General features: G+C 40.9%; 1 protein-coding gene across 1 annotated transcript; it reads left to right on the top strand.

The window, feature by feature from the left end:
• The first annotated feature begins 7,313 nt into the window (after positions 1–7,313).
• LOC105009107 (myosin heavy chain, fast skeletal muscle-like) lies at positions 7,314–20,839 on the top strand. Its single transcript, XM_034292547.1, has 40 exons — positions 7,314–7,414; positions 7,514–7,741; positions 8,027–8,173; positions 8,349–8,505; positions 8,705–8,732; positions 8,942–9,050; positions 9,190–9,282; positions 9,429–9,489; positions 9,627–9,725; positions 10,015–10,118; positions 10,478–10,616; positions 10,833–10,951; positions 11,083–11,232; positions 11,328–11,498; positions 11,702–12,005; positions 12,118–12,182; positions 12,276–12,363; positions 12,827–12,944; positions 13,102–13,225; positions 13,395–13,531; positions 14,251–14,506; positions 14,633–14,875; positions 15,257–15,433; positions 15,525–15,670; positions 15,883–15,973; positions 16,280–16,669; positions 16,793–16,919; positions 17,070–17,188; positions 17,323–17,519; positions 17,625–17,808; positions 17,912–18,077; positions 18,282–18,406; positions 18,553–18,861; positions 18,960–19,163; positions 19,265–19,390; positions 19,522–19,692; positions 19,871–19,975; positions 20,069–20,164; positions 20,496–20,627; positions 20,721–20,839. The coding sequence occupies exons 2-40, from the start codon at positions 7,526–7,528 to the stop codon at positions 20,739–20,741; spliced, it is 5,814 nt and encodes a 1,937-aa protein (XP_034148438.1). The 5' UTR covers positions 7,314–7,414; positions 7,514–7,525; the 3' UTR covers positions 20,742–20,839.
• The last annotated feature ends 4,165 nt before the right edge of the window (positions 20,840–25,004 follow it).

Raw genomic sequence — 25,004 nt, 5'->3', positions numbered from 1 at the left:
AACTTGGCCCAGATGGGTGGATTTGTATTTTTCAGCAAGGCTTCCACAGATTGTAATACTATAAAAGATCTCTCTGTTGATAAGCAACTGTTTGCTAAGGTTAGGGTAATGTTTATAAGACAGTTTAGGGTAAGGGTTAATGTTATGGCTAGGATAAAAGTTAAGGTTAGGGGTGGGTCTTTAGGTAACATTTTACCTATAATCAGTAGATAATCTGTCACAAATCTACAGAGACACACTTGGCACTCTCAAAATAAGTGCTAAAAAAGTGCTACCTAAAATAAAACTCCATAACAGAGAAAATAAATAGAACTGGGAATCCCACACTCCCCTACAAATGCAGGTGTTAAAAACATGAAATTGCTCCTATCAATCCGGAAAAGATTGGATAATTTGTGTTCCTACAAGCATGTTCCCCAAAGCTATGTTTTAGCTTTGACAAAGTGATTGGTGATGAGGAGGGAATGGGATGTCATGATCTCCAGCCTAGCCTAAGGTAATCATGATGTGTTATCATTGTGAGGATCCAGGGGCCTTTTCATTGGGCCATGTTCTTGTCCATGTGGATATATTTTGATGTCTTGAAATGGAGACACCTCCAGGGCACCCAGAAACATTTTTTGTGGACCTAGTGGGTGAATCCCTTACTGGTCCTTGCCAGTTTGTTTAATTGTACCGCAGAGCAGCAGAGGATCTGTGGGAGGTCTTTGAAATACTCCCTGAAACACAAAAACAAAAGGCAAGAAAAATGGCCTATGAATTCTTTCAGTTTCTCACAAATCAGGTCTCCCTAAAATGTACAAAATGTACGAAACCACATACATGACATTTTGTACATTTCTGGAGCAAATTCCTGTGAGACTGTGCTGTGTACGAACATCAATTTCTTCTTTATTCTATCGTATGAACACCTTGGCTAACATCTGAAAACATTTACACAAAAGTAATACTACTTTAATTTGTTCATAGTGCTGTAGCTATGTGTCAGATACATTTATCAAATGTTACTGTTTATGATGTTTCATTGGCCGAGGTGTTTGATATCTGGCATGTGCAGTCAGGGCCACTGCTTCCAAAAGCTGTTTTATGACTCTATGAAAGCTACTCTGTTTTGACTGACTGTTTGGCCTTTATAGTTACTTTCTCTGCCATGGTGGATTATATTTATAGCCCTGCCATTATGGTTTGAAGCCTCGGCCTAGTGTTTGATATGCTGACAAAGCTATTTAGTCTAATGCTCATTGCAATTTAAACCCTCTGGTGAATCTGGATACGAGTAATGATACCGAATACATTAAATGATTTATTTTTGACATCCAAAAATAGATATGTTTTTGCTAATGTATCAGAGATATCAACTCCTCACGTTAGTGTCTCCATTTGCAAAGACCTCCATTAGAATTAGCATTTACTCCATAAACACCAAGGAACTTAAGTAGGAGTGTCAGAATGCACATATTATGGTCCGCACTGTGACCTAAATGAATGAATAAAAACACATTTTCACAATAAAATAAATAGGCCTATTGGCTATGCTTACAAAGTTTTTTTAGGCATTTGGGGATGCCAACACTTTGGAAAGCTATGTTACGTTGAGAAATTCTTATTTTCATTGGGTGTCACTTCCAGTATGCATTACTTAAGCCATTTAAATTATTTGATTCCTTCCTAAAATGTAATGTCCACAGCAGGAATCCTGTTTTATAAATAGATGGCATTCATGTGGACCGCAGTAATGTATCAGAAAACACTCAACATAAGTTGTATAGCCAACAAACTGTCTGGGGGAGCCCCGACTACATGCTGACACACAGATGTTCAGGGTAGGAGGGGTTACATTTTGTCTGGGTATTGCCTGTCTGCTTTGGACTTGCTTCATGCTCCTCTCATTTCCTCCCAGGATCTCTTTCAGGCACCTCCATTCCCCTACACGTTGGCAGGCCGAAAAAAGGAGTGCTGAGTAAAATGTCTGCCCTCTGCTGGAGAATGGATACACACATCATCTGGAGATTTACCCCCAGCAAATGGGTGGGCAAACCAAGGCCTGTGGTAGGTAATAATAGTTTTGAAGGGAAGTAAAACATAATTCACAAGCCCATTCATATACATCTGAATCTTAATTTAAATGTCTGCAATATTTTGTTCATCTTTATTTTAGTATTGCCTAAACTGCTGACAAAATATGTTTATTTTTGTTTGTATGTTTATTTCCATATATTATATATAAATCGTTGACAGTTTAATTCTTAAGATCATTTGTGTTGCATTAGACTGCAGGGGGCATTGGGAGTTGAAGGGAGTCTGTGTTTGGATGGGCATTGTTGTCCCACTTCAAGGTTCAAGGTCAAGGTTCTTAAAAATTTAGCTGGTCCAAGCTTGCAGTTGCTTTTCTTGCCTCCTTTCTTTCATGAACAGCATAGGATCATTCTGAATGTAACCAGGGGTTGGATCTGTTCTTAACCCTCAGCCTTTCATATGGGGAATGCCTATCAGCAACGGAGATGAAAACACCAGTAAATTATCATAGGCCAAGTTCAGCTTCTATATAACAGGCTGGACACAGGCACAGGGAGAACGGAGGAATTTAATAACAAAACTATGGTGACCAAAACAGAAGCTAACCACAGAAAAAGAGACATTGCTAGGAATGGTATGAGAACCAAATAATAACCAACAAAATTCCATGGGGAAGGTGGAACTTGAATTGGAACATAAGGAACATCGGTGAGGGCAATAATTACAGGCAGGTGTGCGTGCTTCCAATGAGGGAGAGAGCAATGGATTTACCAGGAACGGCAGGCCTACCGTGCCAAGACATGACAGCAACCCCCCCCCCACCTCCCCACCCCTTACTGGAGGTGCTTGGAAGAGATCCTGGAAATTGGAGGAGTGCACAGACCAACTGGCACACTAACCTCTCGACCCTGTCTGTCTGTCTGTCGTCTGTCTGTCGTCTGTCTGCATGTGGTCAGGGCTTCCCCTGACCGTTTGTTGTCTAGACTATTTATAGCCAGTGTTTTGAAATGGATCACTGCAGAAGTCAGACTCCCCCCCTGCGCTTGCTGCAGTGTTTGTACACACTGTATATGACAGGGCATCTTTGCACCTAAATGTAATTTAAGCATAAAAGAATGCATTACGTGACTGAATGTCTATTTAACCCAATATGAACCCAAATAGACATTCCTTCTTGACCACACCGTGCACCTCTTATAAAGGGCTCTACATTACACCCATTCACATTTGCATCTAATTATTTTGCAGAACAACCTTGATTTATTTGTAAATATATATACGTGCGCTGCATAAATTAATGATTCTAGCTTCAACAGCTCAAAACATATTTTTATTGTGCGCTTGGTTGTGTTCCACTTTGCTTTTTCTATTGGCTCCTTTTTGGGTTGTGAAGGTTGTCCTCTCCCGCTTTCCTTAGCTGGTTATCACACTGTTCAGGCTGCACAGTAGGTCTTCTCTGGGTCTGGAAAAGAGCATATCCATAGCCAATAGATCTAGTTTTTTATTATATTTCTTGGAATTTAACATAATCCTAGGCCTGCATGGAATGATTTCATCACAGGGATGCTTCTATTTGGGATTGCTATTAGAGTCTCTTCAGGCTGAAGAGTGAGTTTCGCTGCTACACAAGCAATAACAAATCTATTTTTAGGTGAAAAAACGTTTTATGTATTCGGTAACATTAATCATGTCCATATTTACCAGAGGGCTCAAATTGCAATGGGTTAGTGGCCAGATGGCTTGGTCAGCATGTTAAACACATAGCAGAGTGTCCTGACTTTAATGAGGACAATAAATATAATCCTTAGTGGCAGGACAAGTTGGAATGTCAAACAAACAGTCAAGTCAGACAGTCAGTCAAGACAGACAGTCAGTCAAGACAGACAGTCAGTCAAGTCAGACAGTCAGTCAAGACAGACAGTCAGTCAAGTCAAACAGTCAGTCAAGACAGACAGTCAGTCAAGTCAAACAGTCAGTCAAGACAGACAGTCAGTCAAGACAGACTACCAACATAATGAATAAAAAAGGAAAAATAAAGAAAATTACATTTCTTCATCTGCATATTTACTGGGGCATTTTGATACATTAATACAGTCAGTGCTGGCTCAAGATTTTTGGGGGCCCTAAGCAAATGTGAGTCCCCCCCCAAAGAGATGTAAGTCCATTTAATAGGCATATCAGGTTTAAGTCTTGTTTCATATATGGTAATGTCCTCCAGGGCAGAGCTCAAATGGCAGCATATCCAAAGCTGAACTACCTCAGATTTTACTGTAGATGCTGGATGTATTTCTGACCATCATGTCTAAACATTGCCAAATTGGGATTGGAAATCATCAATTGTTTTCGGGTATGCATCAACTTCATTGGTTTTGTTTCGATTTTAACGAAGAGCAAGTTATACTTCAACACCTCTATGATGCAGTGTCAAAACGAAAACACAAACAACTTTAGGTTACATATATTTCTTTCTTCTCAGTTTGAGGACATGGATATAGTTGGGAAAGGGCACAAAATGAAAGGTATTTTGACTATTCATCCAGACATCGCAAAGGCTTGCTGAAAAACACAAATCCACCCATCTGGGCCAAGTGTTTATCCCTATAAATGTGTGTTATTAACATTACATGTCCTCCATTGACTTCACTTCAGAGCAGGATTAAAATAGAGATCAGTTGGTGACCAGCACATTATGTTGACCTTATTAGTCAACAACTCAGTCCAAACAGTGTTGACCTTGGCCCCCTTAATAGGACCTGGTAAATCAGATCTGAATGAACGGAGCCAAGGTTTTTTTATTTCTGTGGATCCATGCCACAGCATGTGACATATCAAATCCATGTACAGATTTGTACTGATGTGACATCTTAATGGACCCAATAATGTTGTGTCACACAACTCCTGTCTGTGGTGATAAAACCAGCTATCAATCCAAGGTTCTGCCACAGTGCACCAGAAATGCACTGTAAAGACAACTGCTTTTTAAGGACAGTTAACTTTAAATCAGGGGGCTACAGCTCCTGTTCTGGACAGCCCATCAACGTGTATGTAAGAGTCCACCAAAGCACTAACACAGTGAGAGAGTTAGAAAGGGAAGTTCCTCAGGTCCCCATAACCACGGACCCATCAAGACCCATCAATGCCACCAGACCAGTGACCTTAATCCATAAACGTGGTCTGGGACCTGCTCCTCAAACAGCCACAAGGCCTTCCCGGTGGGTGGGGAAGACAGCCCAGCCAATCGCTGAGGCCCGTGCTGACTCCCCCCATCCAGGATCTGTGTGGACTAATTGGTTGTTGGTGTACATTTTCCTCTATGGAAATACCCTGATTTGTGTCCGTCTGACACAGGAACGCAGGTCACACATCGTGTTTAATATTGTTGCACATTAAAATAACTTGCATGTGATGAACTCTTAATCGGCGTGGTGCAAATGTTCCCGTGGCCCACAGACATGCCAAGGGAGTATCTGATGCCCAATAAAAGTGGCATCTGTGCCAGAATTAGGATGTGAGGAAATGCTGGCCCTTGAACCAAACTATTAAGCTCAGCTGCAGTGGAGATGAGAGCGCCGACGTCCAAGAAATGTTAAGGCCTTAATGGAGTTCTTCCATATTATCATTCCAGGCCCCTGCTCAACAAATCCATCTACCAGCACACCTAAATGACGCTTTGTGTCCTGATGTCCTGGGTAGACACAGAACTAAACCACGTTTAGAAAGTAGAGTGCAACGTTCTGAGCATTTCTGAAGGAAAATACGTAATAACTCGAATTAATGACAAGGATTCATGATGATGAACATGTACCTGAACTAGCTAAAGATGCTTCCTGCATTATAGTTTTTTAGTGGCACTGGTAGGAACAATTTAGTCAATGTAATGTTAAAATGTATAAAATATTAATAAGTCAAACCGTTTTTTAATGGCAGTGGTTGGAACATAAAAAACATATTATATTTATTATATTTAAAATATTGATGAATCAAAGTTTATTTTCTTATAAGTATAAGGGTATGTAAATTCAGTAAATATTAAATTTAGAGATACAGATTATATTACAAAGTAATGCCTCTACTGAAAGTTTGTGACGCTGGTGTTGACACACAAACACAGAGGTCCTCTCATCCAATCCTTTTCCTTCACCAGTGTGGTCCATAATTAACTTTTGCTTGGTTGTCACTTTGAAACAGATATAAGCAGGCTGAGGGTCCAGCATCCTTAAGATACCATCCTTCTCTGTGGTAAGACTCTCTGCACCTCCAGTTCTTCTTCTGTCTAATGTATTGATCAGCATCTGAGATAGTAGTTAACTACAATGTTAACATGACATTTTTAATGTATGTAATTTTTTCTATATGGAAAGAAGACATTTAAAATGTATTATTTATATAAAAAAAAATCTAAAATGTATTTATGTTCACATACAGTCAAAAGTTGGGATCTAGAATGTAACTGGGGGTCTAGACTATAAACACTATAAAAACACTGTACTCTGTTTAAAAAATGCCTATTTGCAACTTCCTATATTGGTAACACAGGCTGCTTGAGGTGATCAGAACCCAACAAATCTTATTAACTCTATACATAAATAGATGTGTGTTTGTTTCAAACCTTATTATATTTTTTCGGGACAAAAATGTCCCCAAAATATACTACAAATATAGCACATTTATGGCTTCTGTGTTATGTTTTTGCACAACAGTTTAAACAGGAGGTAGTGTGAGAATAAGTGTTAGGTTGAGGTGGGCTAGTTTGAGGTCAGGCATACAGGTTATTAGGTCAAGGTTAGGATTTGGTTGAGAGTAAGATTAGGGCTAGTTTGAGGTGATTAGGTTTGGGATTTTTTAAGGACAGTCAACTTCGGTGTCCCCATTTAAATAGCTAAACATATATTTGTGTGTATGAATACCTAAGGTTAAACATGCGGTAATAAAACAGCAAAAAGGTGTTCTGATCTTTAACTTGTAAAAGGCATAATCAGCAGTACTTTTCAGACTGTGGAGGCAGGGCATGTATTTAGAGTCAGTAACTGCTAGAGGTTTCCCATTTATTTTCTAAGTTCCTCCCAGATTTGACGTGACCATAAGTTGTCGTGCCACATAGAACAGGAACATGTATGCACACACAAGCATATTTAATTCTGGATGTAAAAATGGGAAATGTGTAGGATAGCTTTTAAACTGTAAATAACAAACACAACCCAATGTACATTTCTAAAGAATTGCAGGAAATCAGCACTGAAACTGCAAAAGTGTCTCCACACCTAAAATAAATGATCCAAAAACCTTGAAGAGGCTTCTGAAGAAGATATATTAATTCAGATATCTACCAACTAACAACAATCTCATTTCAGAGTCCTCAAAACAAGTCACAATTCATCTGTAGGAGGGGGAAAAGAAGGTGAGAAATGGTCTTCACATCTTTGACGAACACCAAACTGTTGACTGTTGAGGAAGCCCTACAGAGTCAATAATCTTCCCTGTTTCATATTTTTCCTAGAGATCCGTCACCATGAGTACGGACGCGGAGATGCAGATCTACGGCAAGGCTGCCATATACCTCCGTAAGCCTGAGAAGGAGAGGATGGAGGCACAAACTGCGCCCTTCGACTCTAAGAACGCCTGCTATGTGGCAGATGTCAAGGAGCTTTACCTCAAGGGTTTGGTCACGGCCCGTGCTGAAGGAAAGTGCACTGTAACAGTCACTCTCCCTAATGGCACCAAGGAGGTATGTTTAAACTGAACAGGATTCAAGTTTAAAATCTTGCTAATTACTTGACTGAACAACAGAAAATAAACATTTGTTAAAACAAAATCTAGCTATTTTAAAGAGCAGCAGATGCAGCTGCTATTAAAATGAAGTTATGATGTTTTGCACAGAGATGTGTGTCTGTGGGGTGATGACAATGTAGTTGGATTATTCTTTATAACTGAACTTGAATTTAATTAGCTAAATCATTCAGTCGTGTCTTGTTTGTATGTGTAAGTTCAATTTCTGACTGTTTAAATTCAGGAGGGAAAAGTCTTCAAAGAAGCAGACGTTTATGAGATGAACCCCCCTAAATACGACAAGATTGAGGACATGGCCATGATGACCTACCTGAATGAAGCCTCCGTCCTGTATAACCTCAAAGAGCGCTATGCAGCATGGATGATCTACGTAAGAAACCTACATAAACGCGCACACAAATAAACACAAACATTCAGTACTACACATTAAAAGATCAGCAGAACCACATAAGTTTAACAAAGGACACCTACCACATCCTGTCATAAATCCAGGTGAAAGTCAGCCTGATTTAACTGACACCCTACTGTGTAATCCTTTTATCCAGACCTATTCGGGGCTCTTCTGTGCCACGGTGAACCCCTACAAGTGGCTCCCAGTGTACGACATGGAGGTTGTCAACGCCTACAGAGGGAAGAAGAGAGTGGAGGCTCCACCCCACATCTTCTCCGTCTCTGATAACGCCTTCCAGTTCATGCAGATTGGTATGAGCTCTTATGATTGATTGGAGTGATTGATTGGATGGAAAATATGCCTTGACACAAGTTGATATCTATTGTTTTCGAGTCTAGGTAAAATGAATATTGGATTTCAATAACATTTGATAGAATAATTGCACTAGTAAAGGAATAATGCCACCTGATGCTGATTGTGTTGGATGACCAATAATTCTTTTGTTTACAGATCAGGAGAATCAGTCTGTCCTGATTACGTAAGTTGTTTATTAAATCAAAATGGTGCTGAATTGTAAGTCGAGATAGGACAGCACACCAGTTGAATACTTACACATTCACGTATTTTTATGCCCTGACGACAGTAAAACATGACTTTTGTAAGACAACAACAAAGTATTTTTCAATGAAAGATAATCTGACATTTAAAAATGGCTAAAAACCCATCTTTCTCTGTTATATAAACCAGTGGAGAATCTGGTGCAGGAAAGACTGTGAACACGAAACGTGTCATCCAGTACTTTGCCACCATCGCAGTGTCTGGAGTCAAGAAGGAAGTAGACCCTAGCAAAATGCAGGTATGTTGTACTTCAAAAAACTATTCAATTTGTTGGGCTGATTAAACTTTCATTATCTTTGAATTGTGTTTCAGGAAAAGTGTTTATGCTGTCATTAATAAACCCTAGTTTCTGAGCAATGTGTGTTTGTATCAACCAGGGGTCTCTTGAGGATCAGATCATTGCAGCTAACCCTCTACTGGAGGCTTATGGTAATGCCAAGACAGTGAGGAATGACAACTCCTCTCGCTTTGTAAGTATGAAGCTGCAGGATGACTGTGGAAGATACCTTATATTAAACACATGTATTTCATAGGAACAAACTGTAATATGTAAAGGGGTGTATCCATTTTATATTCATTGTGTTGAACTATTTCTAACCCCCATGTTCCTCTACAGGGTAAATTCATCAGGATTCACTTTCAAGGAAGCAAACTGGCTAAAGCTGATATTGAGACCTGTGAGTTGGTTTTGATTGTTTCCCAAAGGTTTTTTCTACATTTCCTAAATGTAAAATTCAAACACATCAAATGGGTTATATGGTCTAGTTTTTGTTTTTTTCTATGTGTAACTTCCTGTCTGTCTCTCTACTCTCAGACCTGCTGGAGAAGTCCAGAGTGTCCTTCCAGCTGCCCGATGAGAGAGGCTACCACATCTTCTTCCAGATGATGACCAACCACAAACCTGAGATTGTTGGTACGGTAAAGTAGAGGTTCAGGGAAAATGATTCCCACCCCATGTGTGGAACACTATTATAAAACTATTACAATGACTTCATCCAAGGTTACAAGGCATCGAGACAGGGCAGGTCTTTATCAAGTTTGCACTGTGATACTCTAGTTCAGGAGTCTCTGTCCCCACGGTTCATGCTATATAAAGTGCATTACACATATCTATGAGTCCTTATTGAGGAGAGGTTGAAGTGGTTTAAGAGTTTTACTGTCGTTCTCCGAGTTTTAACTGTCGTTCTCTGTTGTCTACACAGAAATGTGCCTCCTCACCACCAACCCCTATGACTTCCCCATGTGCAGTCAGGGTCAGATCACTGTGGCCAGCATCAATGACAATGAGGAGCTGGATGCCACAGATGTAAGTAGAAGAAGGGTTAAACTTTAAACTGTAGAAACAGAATGGGAGGTCCGCCATAAACACTGAATGCAACTTGGTGGCATCTGGGAATATTCATTCACTTTTTAGTTTGATTGTGAATGCCTTTGGTTGCAAATGGCTTAAGCTGAGTGACAAGAGATTGCCAGTAATTGGTCATTCCTAGTTCCTAATGTCATTTCTTACTACGAGTGTCAGCCAAGCATAATCATATGCAACAGGGAAGCCAGTTAAATATATATACACGAGTTGTTCTGCAGGGAGCACAGATTTGTAGTATATTTGTAAATGAGGAGACTACTGTTCAGGTCATCACTGTTGTGCTTCCTCTCTAAACCCAGGATGCCATTACAATTCTGGGCTTCACTAATGATGAGAAGTTGGCCATCTACAAGCTGACAGGAGCTGTTTTGCACCATGGCAACATGAAATTCAAGCAGAAGCAGCGTGAGGAGCAGGCCGAGCCAGACGGCTCAGAGGGTGAGTTCCATTCATTGATGTACAACCCTAAAACACACTCACAGTCCTAAGCACTTGGATCCCTGAAGACTGAGAGTGCCATAAAAGATGTTTGGGTACCAAAGTACACCAGAAACTACTTAAATTGATGGAACACAATCCTAAAAATATGATGGCCAAACTACAGAAGCCTGTGATTTACTGAACCTGAGGACTTATTGTTGGTTTTCTCTCCAGTGGCCGATAAAATCGCCTACCTGTTGGGCCTGAACTCAGCTGAGATGTTGAAGGCTCTCTGCTACCCCAGAGTGAAGGTCGGCAATGAGTATGTGACTAAAGGACAGACTGTACCTCAGGTAAGGATAAGTGCTTTGCTTTTATAAAAAATAACAAAGCAATTAAAAATGAATAAACTGTTGTTTTTCCAAAGAGCTTATCACTAGACACGATCAATGTAGTGCATTAATCTGAGGTATTATGATTTCAGGTTAACAACTCAGTTTCAGCCTTGGCCAAGTCCATCTATGAGAGGATGTTCTTGTGGATGGTCGTCCGTATCAATGAGATGTTGGACACCAAGAACCCAAGACAGTTCTATATTGGTGTGCTGGATATTGCTGGATTTGAGATCTTTGATGTGAGTATGAGACCAGAAGAAGCCAGTTAGTTGTAATTCTGAAGGATTACAGTCTAGTATCATGATGATGACCTGTTTTGATTTTCATTCAACAGTACAACAGCATGGAACAGCTGTGCATCAACTTCACCAACGAGAAACTGCAACAGTTTTTCAACCACACCATGTTTGTCCTGGAACAAGAGGAGTACAAGAAGGAGGGAATTGTCTGGGCCTTCATTGACTTTGGCATGGACTTGGCTGCCTGTATTGAGCTTATTGAGAAGGTATGATGTCTGTGAGAAATGTAATACAGCTAATATACATGGGATTGCTGTGTAGGACATGATCACTTTATGTATCTGATTGTTGAGAACTCTATTACATTCTACTAAAAAGGTATACTCCTATAATATTATATTAGTTCAAACTTTGAATGTCAGCTTAAATGTAAATATCACTAATTTCATATAAATCTCCTTTCCAAAAGCCATTGGGCATCTTCTCCATCCTTGAAGAGGAGTGCATGTTCCCCAAGGCTTCAGATACTTCCTTCAAGAACAAGCTGTACGACCAGCATCTTGGCAAAACCAAGGCATTTGAGAAACCCAAGCCAGCAAAGGGCAAGGCAGAGGCCCACTTCTCCCTGGTACATTACGCCGGAACTGTGGACTACAACATCACTGGCTGGCTGGACAAGAACAAGGACCCCCTGAACGACTCAGTTCTTCTGCTGTACGGAAAGTCATCAGTCAAACTCATGGCTACCCTGTATGTTCCTGCCCCACCTGAGGGTAAGACAAGCATTTAAAAGGTCTTAATTCCAGTTTTAGTTAAACATTAGTTACGTATTTAATTGTTCCACTCTATGAAATAAATGCTTTTGAATTTAAAAAAAATTTACAGATCCCAACAAGAAGGGAGGAAAGAAGAAGGGTGGTTCCATGCAGACTGTGTCCTCCCAGTTTAGGGTGAGATTTTAAAACATCTTCATTCTTTCTGTCAATATGTGCATTTATTATTATGAATTATTTCTGAAAATAATATTTTCAACCCTTTTATAGGAGAACTTGGGCAAGCTGATGACCAACTTGAGAAGCACTCATCCTCACTTTGTGCGCTGCCTGATCCCCAACGAGTCAAAGACTCCAGGTAAAATAAATAGTTTGTTTAATAGTAGGTTATAATGGCCTGTGTTGTACCAGGGATCTAATCAGCTGCTTCTGGTAGATATATTAGCTAGCTACTATACGCTTGATAGAACTCCTCCATCTTTCCTGTCTTCATCAAATAAAGCAAAACCACCCCAATAAATAACATTCATCAATATATTAGCAATCGTACCTTTAAGTTTTTATCCGTACTGAATCAATTATCTTTATTAGCCTCATCTTTGACAATTTATGAGTACACTGTAAAATTCAACTCTTTGGACCTAACTAACAAAAGTACAAAAATAATTAATTAAATAATTAATTAATACGAAGTTAATACATACAAAAATAATTGAAAATCATTCCATCATCAGTAAAAACGATATTGAAAAATATATTTATGATAAACAACAGATCCTTCCTTTGATTTGCAGAGTAAGAGACTTGGTTTGTGTTTCCAGGTTTGATGGAGAACTTCCTGGTTATCCACCAGCTGAGGTGTAATGGTGTCCTGGAGGGCATCAGAATCTGCAGGAAGGGCTTCCCCAGCAGAATCATGTATGCTGACTTCAAGCAGAGGTAAAAATACAAACACGTACACACAAACACACAATGTTATTTTCACACGTTAAGATCTGCTTCATGTGTTTACCCACTTTCTGAAAAGGCTTATCATTCATATCTAAGAACTAACCAATTTCAACTGAAATTATGTCCACAATTTCCCCTCGTTTAGGTACAAAGTACTGAATGCCAGTGTCATCCCTGAAGGCCAGTTCATGGACAACAAGAAGGCTTCTGAGAAGCTGCTTGGGTCTATTGATGTGAATCATGAGGATTACAAATTTGGACACACCAAGGTCAGTCGACTCCTCACACAGCCAATGCTGACAGCAAAACACAACTTCACTGATAATACAAAGCCCTGATCATCAGAAATGCCTAGTTTCCTTTCTTTTGATTGAACTCTTTCTATCTGTCTACTTCCAACTGAGATTCCATAATCAACCGTGTTTACCTGTGTTTCAGGTGTTCTTCAAAGCCGGTCTTCTGGGTGTCCTGGAGGAGATGAGAGATGAGAAGCTGGCTGCTCTGGTCCGCATGCTCCAGTCTCTTGCCCGTGGATTCCTCATGAGGAGAGAGTTCAGCAAGATGATGGAGAGGAGGTGAGGGATGGACTGTCTTAGGAAATATTCTCTGAATATTCTAGAATTCTAGAATTACACAGAACATTGTTTGTCTGAGTGATGCCAGTTTCTGGCATTGAATATAATGCATTATAATTATATTTTATAAAATGGGAGTTTTCAGAATGACAAATTCTCATTTTTATAGGTCTATTAAAGCTGCATTAAAGGGACTTGCCCGTTCCACTTTATTTTGAGAGTCCCTATTTCTCTCTGTCGATGTTCTATTTATAGTTGTACTATCAACAAACCTTCAACAAACTATGAATTGATGAACAACTGCCGACTAGAATAATGTTTAGGGTAAAGGTTAAGGTTAACAATATAAAAAAAGTTAGGGTTATACTATAGATAAGGGTTATGCTTAGTAGATAGTTAAAATGTTACAGATAGTCAGTAAACAATCTATAAAGGATTTACAGGCACACTTGGGACTGTCAAAATAAAGTGTTACCCTCTTGTTAAACAGGTCAGTCCTGTAAATAAACCATTTTAGCTACAGGACTGACCTGAGAATTTTAAATCCCTCGTGTTAGATCTGTCAGTCCTGCATCTATTGCGATTTGCAGACTGTTTCCCAGACCCATTTATCATTGTATACAAAATATGTCCAGAGTCCTATTTTGTTGTTCTTTGAATATCAGGGTGTAGATTCAAGCATGTTCCTCACCAAGCCACTCTATATTTATGTTACCCAGAGAATCCATCTACTCCATCCAATACAACATCCGCTCATTCATGAATGTGAAACACTGGCCATGGATGAAGTTGTACTTCAAGATCAAGCCCCTGCTGAAGAGCGCTGAGTCTGAGAAAGAGCTGGCCAACATGAAAGAGAACTACGAGAAGATGCAGGGGGACCTGGCCAAGGCTCTGGCAAGAAAGAAGGAGTTGGAGGAGAAGATGGTGGCAATGGTTCAGGAGAAGAATGACCTGGCTCTCCAAGTTGCATCTGTGAGTGAACAAAAACATTTTCAGAATTACACACAAATGAATGCACACACACACAGTGTTGTATTTGGCTATGTCTCCGTTTTTAATACACAAAGTGAGGCCTCTTTTATGTTTTTCTAAATACAGGACTCAGAGAATCTGAACGATGCTGAGGAAAGGTGTGAGGGACTTATCAAGAGCAAGATCCAGATGGAGGCCAAACTCAAAGAGACGACCGAGAGGCTGGAGGATGAGGAGGAAATCAGTGCTGAGTTGACTGCCAAGAAGAGGAAGCTGGAGGACGAGTGTTCTGAGCTGAAGAAGGACATTGATGACCTGGAGCTCACCCTGGCCAAAGTGGAGAAGGAGAAGCATGCCACTGAAAACAAGGTCTCTTAGATAATCTAATCAAAGCATAATTCAAACACTAATGAACACAAAAAACAAATGTAATTCAAGGCATTTTGTGGGTGCAAAAAAAAAAAGAAAGTTTGTTCTAATGTCCAGCAACTAGCCAGACTAGACTGTAAAGTAACTGACAGTAAATTACCTGAATTTGAATTTTTTTAAGCTTGTTAAAGACCGATAAAAAAATAATCTGCTCATGTACAACATTCCAGAGGGGCAGATTCTTGTCAAACATGATGTGAATGAGCAAGGACATTTTTTGAAACACTATTGTTTCACTATACCGCCGATATATTATATTTTATTATATAAGAATGCAAAAACTCTAAAAAAATTCCCCTTCTAAATAATTTGTAATGACAGGTCAAAAACCTGACAGAGGAGATGGCCTCTGTGGAGGAGAGTGTAGCCAAGCTGACAAAGGAGAAGAAAGCCCTCCAGGAGGCCCACCAGCAGACCCTGGATGACCTGCAGGCAGAGGAGGACAAAGTCAACACTCTGACCAAGGCCAAGACCAAGCTGGAACAGCAAGTGGACGACGTAAGAAGAGATGGACTTCCTGACTTTCACTAAATTAATTGTATGATATCTTCAGTTGTTTTAATTTGAACAATGTGTTTTTATCTTGTAGCTTGAGGGTTCTCTGGAGCAAGAAAAGAAGCTCCGTATGGACCTTGAAAGATCCAAGAGAAAGCTGGAAGGAGATCTCAAATTGGCCCAGGAGACCATTATGGATTTGGAGAATGACAAGCAGCAGTCTGATGAGAAGATCAAGAAGTAAACACTGACAAATAACTAAATTAGTACCTGGCTACTATACCTATTTTTTAAACCTACAGCCATGCCTGTAATGCTTCTATTTTCCCCTATGGTAATATATTACTTTCAGGGTGATGGATTTTATGAACTTGGTTCAGCAGTAGATGGTCTAAAACTATGCACTATGAAACTAAAACAAAATCTACACATTCTGTGATTGTGTTACTTAGAAAGGAGTTTGAGACTTCCCAGCTCATCAGCAAGATTGAGGATGAGCAATCACTTGGAGCTCAGCTGCAAAAGAAGATCAAGGAACTCCAGGTACAGTACATGATGAAAGCTACAGGAAAACCACTTAATAATGTCCTAAAAAGCATTCATCCAGATGGCTTCTGATGATAGATCACTGGATTGGAAAATTGAAATTCTTGCTGGTTCTTTTTGAAATTGTAAAAATGTTGCTTCTTGCTTCTGTGATTTTGGTTGCTACATGGGAAACTGCCTACTCAATATAATAATGAAACTGGTTTTGTATTAACATATTTATCTAAAGGATATTATTATACATTCTTTTGTGGGGTTCTCCTGTTTTTACTCTAATCCCCCTGACCCGGCCTCCTGCTCTAGGCCCGTATTGAGGAGCTAGAGGAGGAAATAGAGGCTGAACGCGCTGCCAGGGCAAAGGTTGAGAAGCAGAGAGCCGATCTCTCCAGGGAACTTGAGGAGATCAGCGAGAGGCTGGAAGAGGCTGGAGGCGCCACTGCTGCTCAGATTGAGATGAACAAGAAGCGCGAGGCTGAGTTCCAGAAGATGCGTCGTGATCTTGAAGAGTCCACCCTGCAACACGAGGCCACAGCCTCTGCTCTGCGCAAGAAGCAGGCCGACAGTGTGGCTGAACTCGGGGAGCAGATCGACAACCTGCAGCGCGTCAAGCAGAAGCTGGAGAAGGAGAAGAGCGAGTACAAGATGGAGATTGATGACCTCTCCAGCAACATGGAGGCCGTTGCCAAGGCAAAGGTGAGTAGATATGGTTTGGTCTCTCAATGATAAAAAGGGTCAACTATATTACCATTAATTTGAACTGAAGTTAAATGGAGTTGACAAGTACCTAAAGTAATGATGGAACCCATACCCTAACAGGGCAATCTGGAGAAGATGTGTCGCACTCTTGAGGACCAGCTGAGCGAGCTTAAGTCCAAGAATGATGAGAATGTTCGCCAGGTCAATGACATTAGTGGACAGAGGGCCAGACTCCTGACAGAAAATGGTAACATCCAGCTCTTCACAATAACATGTGCTGGGGCTTCATGTAGTCCTAATATTTTGTTTGTAAAATTCACCTTCTGAAAGATACCTTAAAATACATATTCAATTGTTAACCATACCCGTTAACCAGATTTCCCTTCCTTATCTGCAGGTGAGTTTAGCCGCCAGCTGGAAGAGAAGGAAGCCCTTGTGTCTCAGTTGACCAGAGGCAAACAAGCCTTCACCCAGCAGGTTGAGGAGCTGAAGAGGCACATTGAGGAGGAGGTCAAGGTAAGAAACCTAAAATGGACCAACCACAGCAAAGAGTCATAGACATATAGACAGTGACTACCACACCCTCAAATAAAATTTCTGTAAATCATTATATTAAATTACTAATCTGTCTTTCTATCTTTCTCTAACAGGCTAAAAATGCACTGGCCCATGGTGTCCAGTCTGCCCGTCATGACTGTGACCTCCTAAGGGAGCAGTTTGAGGAGGAGCAGGAGGCCAAGGCAGAGCTGCAGCGTGGCATGTCCAAGGCCAACAGTGAGGTGGCTCAGTGGAGGTCCAAGTATGAAACTGATGCCATCCAGCGTACAGAGGAGCTGGAGGAGTCCAAGTGAGTCACATCATACAGCCAAACATGGATGTCAGGATGTTCAGGATGGTAGTGGAAACCGTTACATGAGCGTTCTACATAAAACCACCCACTGTCGTCCAACAGGAAGAAGCTGGCCCAGCGTTTGCAGGAGGCTGAGGAGGGTATCGAGGCCACCAACTCCAAGTGCGCCTCTTTGGAGAAGACCAAGCAGAGGCTGCAGGGAGAGGTGGAGGACCTCATGGTTGATGTGGAGAGAGCCAACGCAATGGCCGCCAATCTTGACAAGAAGCAGAGGAACTTTGACAAGGTGAAGATTGAATAAGTCCTGCTCTTGAGAAAGATTTTTTCCGCTTACAGTTTAATCAATTGCAAAATCTCTGCGAAACTGCAAAATCCTATTGATTTCCCAGGTTCTGGCCGAGTGGAAGCAGAAGTTTGAGGAGGGCCAGGCTGAGTTAGAAGGAGCCCAGAAGGAGTCTCGCTCAATGAGTACTGAACTCTTCAAGATGAAGAACTCCTACGAGGAGGCTCTGGATCAACTGGAGACTATGAAGAGAGAGAACAAGAACCTCCAACGTGAGCACATGACTGCAGTATTATTTGTCTGATGGTTCACTCGTCATTTGAAAATGAAAATGAATGAAAAATAAAAGTACAATGACTTAATTGTTATACTGAATGCCTGTCAACTACACGGCATTGGCAAATTCTACTATGAAATATCACTTTGGAAAGTCTGCATAGTATCAGTCTAAACAGCTCTTGTGTTTTTGTGAGCAGAGGAGATCTCTGACCTGACTGAACAGATCGGAGACACTGGCAAGAGCATCCATGAGCTTGAGAAGGCCAAGAAGACTGTAGAGACAGAGAAGTCCGAGATCCAGACCGCTCTGGAAGAGGCAGAGGTAAACTTATGTTTTAATGAAAAAGCACTAGCCTTTGATCTCTACAGTCCATTGCTGTCTGTATCTGTATTTATTATAGTCACATAAACTTTACTTAATTCCTTGTGTTACAAACAAAATGAAACTGATGAAATGGACCCCCACAGGGCACACTGGAGCACGAGGAATCCAAGATTCTGCGTGTTCAGCTGGAGCTGAACCAGATCAAGGGTGAGGTGGACAGGAAGATCGCCGAGAAGGATGAGGAGATGGAGCAGATCAAGAGGAACAGCCAGAGGATGCTTGACTCCATGCAGAGCACCCTGGATGCTGAGGTCAGGAGCAGGAACGATGCCCTGAGGGTGAAGAAGAAGATGGAGGGAGACCTGAACGAGATGGAGATCCAGCTGGGCCACGCCAACAGGCAAGCTGCTGAGGCCCAGAAACAACTCAGGAACGTCCAGGGACAGCTCAAGGTAAAGAAACTGGGACATCAAGGTACAAAAGTCACTGAAGATGTCAAGGTATTTCCTTGAGATACAGTCCTAACATCTTATGTCACTGTGAACCCTAGGATGCCCAACTGCACCTTGATGATGCCCTCCGCTCTTCAGAGGACATGAAGGAGCAGGTGGCCATGGTGGAGCGCAGAAATGGTCTGATGGTGGCTGAAATTGATGAGCTGAGAGTAGCTCTGGAGCAGACAGAGAGAGGCCGCAAAGTGGCTGAGACTGAGCTGGTAGATGCCAGTGAGCGTGTTGGACTGTTGCACTCCCAGGTACTGGTCCATTCCCATTTCTCATAAACTCATGCATACATACTTGGAAATCTAAAGTGCTTTATTTAGAGAAAAACAAATGGTATTTTCTCCTCTTCCAGAACACCAGTCTTCTTAACAGCAAAAAGAAGCTGGAGACTGACCTGGTGCAGGTTCAGGGAGAGGTGGACGACATCGTCCAGGAGGCCAGGAATGCAGAGGAGAAGGCTAAGAAAGCCATCACTGATGTGAGTCTGAGTTACATTAACTAGTTTTTTCCCCAATGGTCAACTCTAGCTGGCCTGGTTAACCATGCAGTACTCAGAGGGGCAGTATTATTAGTGCAATTTGGTGAACATATAACAAACTACCATTCCAGGCGGCCATGATGGCTGAGGAGCTGAAGAAGGAGCAGGACACCAGCTCTCACCTGGAGAGGATGAAGAAGAACCTGGAGGTCACAGTCAAGGACCTGCAGCACCGTCTGGATGAGGCTGAGAATCTGGCCATGAAGGGAGGCAAGAAGCAGCTCCAGAAACTGGAGTCCAGGGTGAGTTACGAGCAGAATGGATTTAAATACATATTGCTGAAAGTGTGTTTCATCACATAATAAATGTACTAAGAATTGACAGCTAATATTTCCTCCTAAAGAATGGAAAGTACAAAGGAACAGCCACTTGTTATGTCTAATTTCACCAGCTATTAATACGCCAATGTCTTCCACAAAGGTGCGTGAGCTTGAGACTGAGGTGGAGGCCGAACAGAGAAGAGGTGTAGATGCCATCAAGGGAGTCCGCAAATATGAGCGCAGAGTTAAGGAGCTCACCTACCAGGTAAGAGAGAGTTCCATCTAAACACATTTAACGTTAACACAGACAGGCTTGTGAAACAGCATGGAGCACTGATTCTTTAATATTCTAACACAGACTGAGGAGGACAAGAAGAATGTTGCCAGACTTCAGGACCTGGTAGATAAACTGCAGTTGAAGGTGAAGGCCTACAAGAGACAGGCTGAGGAAGCGGTAAGTCACTATGAAAGCATATTATGAAAGATATATTTATTTTTCCTTATAGGGACAAATCTTCAGAGTAGAAGTGTGTTGCTGTAATAGTGATTCAATTTGTAGTGTAAGTGCTGAATAAATTATGCTGGCGTGTCACCAACCACATGAAAAGGTTTTATATTATTTTGCCATCACCCTGGAAAATACAACATTGCTACCCTAATTATGTATATACAAAATAAGAAAAGACTTGGCAATTAGAAAATGATATGTTAATTTGCGTATTTTGCTACATAAAGCTTTGCAACTTGAATTGTGATGTCATTCTTTGTCTCTTTTCCTCATGCAGGAGGAAGCGTCCAACCAGCACATGTCAAAGTTCAGGAAGGTGCAGAATGAGCTGGAGGAGGCTGAGGAACGTGCAGACATCGCTGAGACTCAGGTCAACAAGCTCAGAGCCAAGACCCGGGATTCTGGAAAGGTACATAAATTAAATGCATACTTAGTTCATCAACTCTATACATTGTGTTTATTATTAACACTGATCCATGTTATTCTTTCTTTGTCGTCACAGGTCAAGGAAGCCGCTGAATGAACAAGATAAACTTCTTAATATTTCCTGTGTCATATAAAATATATGGCCAAATGTCGAAATGTTGAGCTTTGATTAAAACAAGTGGGCCTACATAAACATTGGTGTCCATGGATTTATTATTCAGCGAACAGTTTTCACTTTAATGAAAGGAACAATCATTGCTTTGAAAACAACAACAAAGTACCCACACCAACAACAACATTCTTAGCTGAGAATGTGGCTGGATTAATGTCCACTCTCCAATTAATAAACTTAGGTATTTAGGCATTACAGACTGCACCTATAAGATAAACATTAGAGTTTCAACACTTTATTTGTGAATTCATCTACATAGACAGGCCCAACAATTACATATGTAGTTCCATACTGATTAGAGTAATCCTGAATTCTTTACAGCATAGAGTACATTGAACACGCACATTCACCATACCAATGTTATTGCCACGACAAACGAGACCCCAGCAATAAACATGCAGGAGATGGACATTGTAGTTGCTCAGATTTGACATTATTCAAATCTATCTACAGAGGAGCAATATATACACTCACCTAAAGGATTATTAGGAACACCTGTTCAATTTCTCATTAATGCAATTATCTAATCAACCAATCACATGGCAGTTGCTTCAATGCATTTAGGGGTGTGGTCCTGGTCAAGACAATCTCCTGAACTCCAAACTGAATGTCAGAATGGGAAAGAAAGGTGATTTAAGCAATTTTGAGCGTGGCAAGGTTGTTGGTGCCAGACGGACCGGTCTGAGTATTTCACAATCTGCTCAGTTACTGAGCAGATTGTCACACACAACCATTTGTGGGTTTACAAAGAATGGTGTGAAAAGGGAAAAACATCCAGTGTGCGGCAGTCCTGTGGGCGAAAATGCCTTGTTGATGCTAGAGGTCAGAGGAGAATGGGCCGACTGATTCAAGCTGATAGAAAAGCAACTTTGACTGAAATAACCACTCGTTACAACCGAGGTATGCAGCAATGCATTTGTGAAGCCACAACACGCACAACCTTGAGGCGGATGGGCTACAACAGCAGAAGACCCCACTCATCTCCACTACAAATAGGAAATAGGAAATAGAGGCTACAATTTGCACAAGCTCACCAAAATTGGACAGTTGAAAACTGGAAGAATGTTGCCTGGTCTGATGGTCTGACCAGGAGTCAGGTCAATTACCGTACCGCATATTCCGTTAATTACAATAGCTTTTGGAGACAAGTGTCGCCGCACAATGTCTAAACATGAACTGTCATAATAGCATTATTTATACTTCAAACACGCCTAAAAAGTGGGGGTGTTAAGTTAGCCAAGCAGTGTGCCATTGGTCCAATTTATGTTCTATAACTTATATGTGTACATGCAGCACAAGCATCATATTTGGGCTTTATGTCTTCAGCTTGAAGTTCCTCAGTATGTGTGTGCGTTGTCAATCTGTGTCCTGTTCCCTGTGTGTCTGAGACACCCAAGCTAAATCTACTTCCTCTTCCTAGCAACTGCCTAAATAAGATTTCCTGTTTTTCAACTTGCAATTTTCAGCAGACATCCAACATTTGGCCTTAATGCTTACAACAGCTTATACATTCAGTGTATCCACACCAGATATTATATAAAGTATACAGTATTACAGAGGGGCGTCTGGTAGAGCGCAAGATAGAAGGGGGTTGGGGTACCAACTTGGACTAATTTTCAACCAGGAAAAACCCTGTCACTTGATCCTGCTAAAATGGAGTACAGAATATGACATGAACATCTTTATCTAAATTGATGTATGTAGAACCTGATGTCAATATTTACTCTATTAGATCCATATTTGGCTGAAATGTCAAATGCAACCACTTGTGTAGGGAACTACATACAACATTAGCTAACTTTTCAAGAGATGGTGTGACAGATATAGCTAGCTAGCTATATCTTCTAACGTCTCATAGCTAGTTAGCTGTGGCACTCACTTGGCATAGAAAAATGCCCATATGAATAATTTAATAATTCTTGCCGGTGTCAATTCAGTGCTAGCTGTGAGGTGAACATTGTGTTAACGGGTTAGATTGTTTGCTAGCTAGTGAACAAATGTTAGCTAGCAAGCCAACATATATATTTTGCAGAAACTATGGTTAAGAAATAACGTTAGCCTAACGACACCTAATATGGTTGCCGGTTTAAACTAGGAAATGTCAAGGAGACTATAGAGTTATTATGTGCAAAAAAATCAAGGGGCACTGTGTATTTGCAATTGTTGCTAATAACTCTATAGTCTCCTTGACATTTCCTACAATACATTCACTGCGGCGTATAGTATAGTTTTTTCTGTACAGGGAAATATTTATTTCATATCCTTTGAGTTCCATTGTGGCCAATAGGATCTAGGATGGGTGGAGTAAAATCAATCAATCAAATGTATTTATAAAGCCCTTTTTACAACAGCAGTGCTTTTACAGAAACACCTGACCTTAAACCCCAAGGAGCAAACAACAGTAGCGTAGAATTTCAGTGGCTAGGAAAAACTCCCTAAGAAGGCCAAATTTTAGGAAGAAACCTAAAGAGGACCCAGAAGTATGACCAGATGGACAAGGACAGGGACAGCAACGGGCCCCCAAACCAGGTACTCTGCAGGTGTGGACCAGGACCTCATGTCCTCCTCAAGTTTAAAACGAAAGAGAGGAGGAGACTGGGAAAATTCAGAAAATGCATTCCTCATATCAACAACAATTTATAGGGGAGAGGGAGAACTTAGTGGGGAAGGAGAACTGACCCAATCCCCCAGCACAATAGTATAGTAGTGTAAGACCTTGGAACTGAGACGGGGGGTCCTGCGACACTGTGGCTGTACCCGGGGGATTCCCCAGACAGGGCCCAACAGGCAGGAAATCCCTTGATTTCTTTGCATATAATTATTACATCCACTCTCCTGAACATTTCCTACAATACATTTTTTCAATATACACTAACCAAAGTGTCAAAATCCATACTTTTAATATTATAAAAATCGCGTTTTACCGTGGACTTGAAGGCAAAATCCGAAAACCGTAAGTCTTATTGTTGCTATGGAATCTCTAATGTTGGCAGCATGACGCTAATGGGGTTTAGCTATGTTTTAACCAGTTCTGTCGCATTACTCTTACGTCATCACATTCAGCTGTTAATTGTTTAGGTGTTGTTGGAAGTGTAGTTTACACCCGCCGACCAATCAGTAGATGTGCTGGTGATGCTCCTATGTTATCCACGGGTTTGTTTCTGATGTTCATTAGTTCTATGTATGGATCTTTGCCATCATGAGCATGAGCTTGATAGTCTGGACTTCTCTCTTTGCCAATCCATTGCACTGAGGAAAATGGGCACTGGAAGTGGTGTGGTATAACTCCCGGTCTTTTGCAAATATCCGGAATTTTGTTGAATTTAACTGAGGTCCATTGTCTGAGATGACACATTCAGGTATACCATACCATACTGGCAAACTTTGATTTTAGATGGGTTATCACGGTTGGGCTTCTTGTGTCATTCTTGAGCCATTCTATTTCGATATACATTGAATGGTAGTCAATAATCAGAAGATATTCACTCTTGTTAAATGTGAACAGGTCTACCCCGATCTTCTGTCAAGATCTTTCTGAAACACTATGTGGCTGTAATGGCTCTTTTGATTGGGCTCTCCTGTAGAAGTTGCACACTGTACACTTGTTTACCATTTCAGTGATCTCTCTAGCTAGACATACCAGGCTGGAAGAGTAAATCTCTTGCTCGTCTTCTGCAACTCTCAATACCAAAATGACTCTCATAAATGTGATTCAACATTTCTTTTGTCATAATATCTGGAATGATGATCCTTTCCCCTTTGAATAAGATCCTATCATGACTGGATATCTCGTCCCTGTCCTTCCAGTACTCTTACTCTCGTTTGGTGATTGGCTCCTCTTCTGTGGCCAGCCAGTTTGTATCGTTTCAAGTCATTCTTGCATTGTTTAATCATTTGTTTCCTTGACTTCCTCCAGTTTGTTTCTCAACAGAGGTAGGTTAGTCATTAGCATGTGTGCATCTGTGTCTTCATCAGGTACCTCTATGTTTGGTAGATATGCATGTGACAATGCATCTGCTATGTACATTTCTTTTCCTGGTCTGTATTTCACATTGCATTGGTATTTTGTATTCTCAATAGTAACGTCTGAATTCTTGCAGGTGCACTGCTCAGTGGCTTTTTCATTGTAGCTTCCAAAGGCTTGTGCTCAGATTCAGCCTCTACCAACCTCTGTCATAGACGAATTGG

Source organism: Esox lucius, chromosome 6, assembly GCF_011004845.1.
Source record: "Esox lucius isolate fEsoLuc1 chromosome 6, fEsoLuc1.pri, whole genome shotgun sequence".
NCBI lineage: Eukaryota > Metazoa > Chordata > Actinopteri > Esociformes > Esocidae > Esox > Esox lucius.
Note: the sequence above shows the minus strand (reverse complement) of the source record. Positions and strands in the feature narration are given on the sequence as shown.

Coding starts and splice junctions, on each gene's coding strand:
- LOC105009107 (XM_034292547.1), top strand. CDS start 7,526: ATGAGTACGGACGCGGAGATGCAGATCTACGGCAAGGCTGCCATATAC. Junction 9,726..10,014: donor CCACAAACCTGAGATTGTTG/GTACGGTAAAGT, acceptor TTGTCTACACAG/AAATGTGCCTCCTCACCACC. Junction 10,952..11,082: donor AAGGACAGACTGTACCTCAG/GTAAGGATAAGT, acceptor TTATGATTTCAG/GTTAACAACTCAGTTTCAGC.